The 5890-nt window shown below is 39.2% G+C and overlaps 1 protein-coding gene across 1 annotated transcript in view; it reads right to left on the bottom strand.

The window, feature by feature from the left end:
- Nucleotides 1-1844: 1844 nt before the first annotated feature.
- RBP1 (retinol binding protein 1, cellular) overlaps nt 1845-5890 on the bottom strand; it is a 15623-nt gene continuing 11577 nt past the window's right edge. Inside the window, exons 3-4 of the mRNA XM_008946771.1 lie at nt 5015-5116; nt 1845-2118 (exon numbers count right to left, since the gene is read on the bottom strand). Coding sequence (XP_008945019.1) covers nt 2065-2118; nt 5015-5116 — 156 coding nt within the window. The 3' untranslated portion in view covers nt 1845-2064. The remainder of the gene's footprint in view (nt 2119-5014; nt 5117-5890) is intronic.

Raw genomic sequence — 5890 nt, 5'->3', positions numbered from 1 at the left:
TCAGGAAAAACAAATGACTGATGAACTGGAATTTGGCAACTGGGATATCCCCAGTGTGGTGCAAGGTGATAAATAACAGTTCAAGCAGAGAGCTCTCTGCAATTTCACTTACACAGAGCAGTGGTTTTAGAGATGTGGAGATACACAGGTTTCTGGTCCTCTTCCCTCCTCCAGGACCTTTCTATCTTATTTAACTGTAACCAGTTCAAACCTGTCCCACTCCCAGTACAAGGAAACTTAATCACCATTATTTGCTGGTCTGTGTGTCAGTCAGGAGGGATATCCATTTGGCTATGGAAACACAGCCTGATGGCTAACACACTCTTCCATGAGGGAAAACCAGCTTCTGCATGGATCTGGTTGACTTAGGCTCAAGCATAATTCCCAGAGTCTTCAGTATGACATATTGCCAAGAAAAAATCTACAAGGGAACTTAAAGAAAACAACGGCATTACATCTGTCTGTAAGTCTGAATAGTATGAGCCACAGCTGTTGCACTAGTACCACAGGAATTCACATGGAGAGGGAGTAGTTTTCACCTGTTTATCACATGAGGATGCTTAAGTCTTCATGGGTAGTATTTTCTGTGTACATCTGATGTAAAGTAAACCCCAAAACTTTACAAAATTCAGTGAGAAGTTCATTACAGCACATCTGGTGCTGTGCTCACAATATGTACAGTGTGGTTGAAATACCATAGTTCAAAACATTTATCATCCTTGCTGTACTAACTGTATAGTTTGCAATAGTTTGTTTCTGAACTGCCATTTCTTCTTGTTAGATCAGGTTGCTAGTCTGTTGAAACAGGCTTAATAATAGTGCCTATTTTATAGCTGTTTCTGGTTAGTAGAGACTGATGGCTTTTGTTCCCATCTACAGGTCTGAAATTTCTCTCGGCCACAGTGTCAGGTTCCCAAGGAAAGCAGAAGCAATGTCATGCACAGGAATTGCAGCAGAGCATGGAAAGGTATGTTCCTACTTTAGAGCACCTCAGACTCTGCCACAGCAGCTTCCCCATTCATTAAGTCCCAGAAAATGGTTAATGGCAGTTGTTACAGGAGGTGATTGTAATACTGCATCATGAGCTAAAGGTCTGATCCAAGCAGGCACACTGTATCCTTGGGTCTTTCTGAGCTTGATGTGAAGTGGTGCTGTTAACTGTACATCTGCTGTGTTGATAGACTTAAAATATGACAATTTGGTTCAGAATTTACTATTCCTGTAACTAGTTGTTAAATCAGTGCTGGGAACTGCTAGGCCAATGCTTTGTTACATGAGAACATGAAGACTATGGTGGGTCATAAAAAGACATTGTACAAAGCAATGCTAGTCATACCTTTTGTGTGGGATGTGTACACCTATTTGCAGTTTCTAGCAGTGATCTTACAATTGGTTTCTCCTGTGTAAGGGGAAAAGAAAAAAAAAAGAATGGGCAGATACTGGCTAAAGTGTTTAGAAAAGAACTGCCCCTTGGCCGTGCTGCTGTAAAGTACTATTTGCCCAGATTATTGTTCCATACCTTTACTTATTCTGAGAAATCAGACTTCTGTTTTTGGTGGAATACTTTCAGCATAGGACTGCTCCATTGGAGCTGATGGTAAAATGCTCACTGGCTCCAGTGAAATCAGGATTTAAGTGTAAGTCACATCTTACAGCTTTCATTTGCTTCCCCACAGCTACAGCACAACATTTGAACACCAGCCTACCTGAAAGCCCCCTGCCAAGGCTATTGAAGGGTCATTTCCACTGTCAGTAAAGAATGAGCTTACAAAGTTTTCAACTCCAACTTATTTTATACCAAACAGTTATATTTTGGTTTTGTCAAGAATTCTGGTATACACACATTTAGGGTGTTTAGTATCTTTAATTGGCATTTCTAAAAATAGTTTTATTTGCAGCTATTTCTTTTAAATTTTTTGTTAAAAACATTTTGTTCTATACAGTTCTAATGCAATCTTCATTTCTGTTTGCTCTTGTCATTGATGATGTTCATTATTAGCATTGGCAGACGTGGTGGTAAATCTGTAAATTCTATGTGTCTTCACTTCTGTATCTGCAGGAAGCTCACTGTACCTTCTTAAAGACCTGCTTGCACTTGACTCCACACACTCTTATTTCCTAGGAAGAGAAAACAATTAAAAAATACCTCTTTTACATAGGACAGATGCATTATACATTCATGTGTATATCCTGCTCAGTTTGAATCCACAATTTCCTATCAAATCAGATTGGGTAGCTTGTACATGTTTTAGCCTGTTTTTTAATCCTTAAAGAAACCAGCTGGTTTGAGTTTGTTTTCTGGTGAAAGGTGCAGTAAAATAAGTTATTCTGGGATCTCAGATCTTAAAAGGACCAGTTAAGTTCCTGGTGGGTTATTCTCTATTTGCAGTGTGTGCAGCTGCTTGGTCTTTGAAATGGGTATGCTCTATTTTGGACACATAAAGAAGTCATTTGGGGATGGATTTGAACAACCAGTTAGAATCTGTATGTTAATGACTGATAGTTCAAACCTACAAAACCAGAAATGAGCTGAAAGCCCACTCAAGCAACACAGTGATCATTTGGATCATCAGAAGATTTGATCTAGGTCTATAACTCAGAGCACAGCACTGAGTTTTGACTGACCTGGACCATACTGGATGGCTAATGTTGTCTACTGAGCCTTTGTGTTCCATAAGAGCTTTTCCAAAGTCCCCACTCGCTAGCCGTGGGATCACGGTGAGCTATGCACAAGAGATGCAATGATGTTTACATCTCACACACTGATTTGTGAGGCCTACTGTGGTTTACCTCATCCGACTGAAGATGAAGCTTAATCTTCTCCATTACTGAAACTATTTAAGTACAATCTGAGAAGTATGTGTGGGGATGTGTGGAGGTGTTGACTGGTTTTGGTGGAAGAAGGAAAAGGGATAGAACTTCTCAAGGGACAGAAAGACAAAGGTTATGTATGACCTAGCAGAAAGGATGTACTTTCTCTTTCAAGGTAAGACTTTTAATAAAGCTATCAGAATATTTTGAAGAAGCAAGTGGCAGAGTTTCCTGGGAAGTTATGCACATTTTCTTATGGAGGACTTTGATAAAATGACATACTAAAAAAACCTTACACTGAATCAATAACCTTACTGGCATGTGCTGCTAGGCTCTAGTAAGAGAAAGTGCTTCATGATGAACTGATGAAACAAGAAGACCTGATACACTAGTTTTAGTTAGGACCTGTTCTGCTCACTTCTATATAGGTAACCTGGAACAAGGAGTGTGCAATAAGGGCTAAGAGATCTGCTGATGGTGAAAAAACCCTACAGAGCAGAAGCAATCAATACAATAGAAAAGGGCAATAAAACTCAAAAGGAAATGGAGAATGGTCAAATAAGTCACTCACATAAAACAGAATCTAAGGAGGAAAAAGAACTACAAAGTACAGACCATAGAATGAAATGGGGAAAATAGGAGGTGATAAACTACTAAATGATGTGGTACTCCTCTCTACAGAACTGTGGAAAGAATTAAATTAACACTTGGCTCATTGTGTAAAGTTCAATAGGATCATAAAGCTATCGAAGTATCAATTTTTTAGGGGTAACTGCCCATTGCATCAAAGGCTCTCTGCAGTATAGGACCTAGTAATCTCAGCTGGTCAAAAACAAGATACTAAATGGGACTCTTTTGCTATATGTTTAATGGAGAGGGTTACAATAAAAAGGATTTTGAGAAATAAAAGGAACTCTTTTGAAGTTTGTGAAACATAAAAAGTGATAAAATTGAAATATTATGGACTGGCATGTAAAATACTTGGTTACTTCCTTTGTATGAAGTGATTTTTTACTAACTGCTGTATATGTGAGTGATATGTGTATATGTGATGGTGATAGATGGTAAAAGTGCACAGATGCCTGCACGAGCTGGCAGGTATGATACAGAACTCTTCACAACCTTCTGAAAAAGCAGCCTCAGATGAGTCAGGTTACCTGTGTTTGCACACAGAGACCACGACAGGGCTGATGCTTGGTGTCATAGTACCAGCTGTTGTGAAGCTGGGAGGTAGTGTGGAGTTATTGTGTGTTTGTGTATAGATCCAGGGAATATGTATACACAGGAAATTCTGGAGTATCCTTTTAATTGCTTCCCCCCTAGTTTCAGTGAGCCCATGACCTCAGCTATAAAGTAATCGTTCAGTAACTTTCTCCCTACCTGTGTTGTATGAAGTTTATGGTCCAGAAGGTAAGATCTGTCATATACCTTCCATTCCCAGAGTGGTTTCTGGGCCTTCCAGTACTTCCTGAAAACTGTGTTTAGTAATAAGGGGTTTGGGTTACTTTTGCAAAGATTTCATAAATCTGCTACTGATTTGAATATTTAAAGCCTGAATATTCAGACTGCTGAATGCTCATAGTACAGAAGAGTGTACAAAAATGGGGGCTGGATTTTATCATCTCATCAAGAAGATTGCCTTTTATCCACACTGAGGAGAGACTGAGGGTGCTGTAAAGGGATATGTGACAAAAGAACAGGCATCTTCTTTCAGGTCCTGTTAACTAAGAAAGATAAAAATGATGTTCTGAAAGAACAAGACATTTCTAAAGCTTAATTGCTGGTTTAGTTCTCTAGGCCATAATGTGATCTGGCCTGTAATTATTTTAAAAGAACAATGGTGTATTTCGCCCTTATGGCTTATTGTTGGATGGATAATTTCAGCAGCTCCCATACTGTGTACTTCACAGGCTGTATGAAGGACATTCTGTTAAATGTCTTCCTTGGTGTAAACATATCAAACTGGTATATGTGTGGACAGACAGTTAACACAGAAAGAGTTCTGCTTTGAAATCCAGCAGTCTTTGTAAGGGGCATAAAAGCATAATGGCTCCAAATGAAATTCTTGCTTTAGAAACTAGTCAAATGCTGCACCAATACATAATTATATCAAAGTAAGCCATGATAACATAGCACACAGCCTGCTGCCTTACATCTAACCATTTCAACAGAGTGGCATTTAAAACCTGTTACATGATCTTACCAGGTGCATTTCATCTCCTTCAATCCACTGGGTCCAACCACGACCTTCTTTCTCTCCATTCTGTACACAAAGAAGCTTATCTCCATCCCAAGACACAGTGGTCTAATAAAATAGACATGTTCACTGTTACTGTAGAATTCTCTGATATTATGATTAGTTTCCTTAAAGTGAAACTGCTCTCTAACATAATAAATGATCAATTTATCTCGTAAGAAGCATAATTATGGAGTGTTGTAACTCTTAGGATAATGACAGAAGAAATGAGCTTAAATACAAGGTTGCTGCTTGACTGCCTGTCAAAACCTGGAAGGATGAGATAAAGCTGTTAAAATGCAAGAAAAACTATCATAAAAATCATTGTGTAAGAGCGCACTCCTCTTTCCCTACTGACACATACAGCAGCAGAAGGGATGTGCATCCTAATGCTATTTGCAAAAGGAGCTAAAAACTTGAGATTCAGTCTTTTTTTTTTTCCACCATAAGAAAGATTCCTCATCTGCTCAGCCTGAAAAAAGTACCCACCTATTGGCAGCTACGGCTGAACAAGGCTTTTAAATCCTGAGCTGTTTTTTCCCCATGTCTTAATCTGCCTCGAGCAGAGTGGTTTGGAAGCATCAGCAATTGCTAACTTTGCCAGCATCCTGCTTTGCATCCCTGTGCCAGGACTGGCAGTGTAAGAGTGAGAGTAAGGTGTTGCAGGATTCAACACAGAGCTTCTGTGAATATTAGTGCTGTCCTGAGTAGTTCAGTAGAACCTGATTCATAAAACTACTTAAATGTATGTGGGTGCATCTTACAGCTTGTTACTCTGGTTAGTCTTTCCTGGCAATTTGCCTTCCACATATCCCCAAGATGAAGAGCAGCAATACTCTGGAA

The sequence above is a fragment of the Merops nubicus genome, unplaced genomic scaffold (genome assembly GCF_000691845.1).
Source record: "Merops nubicus isolate BGI_N331 unplaced genomic scaffold, ASM69184v1 scaffold1199, whole genome shotgun sequence".
NCBI lineage: Eukaryota > Metazoa > Chordata > Aves > Coraciiformes > Meropidae > Merops > Merops nubicus.
This window is presented reverse-complemented; position numbering and strand designations above follow the sequence as displayed.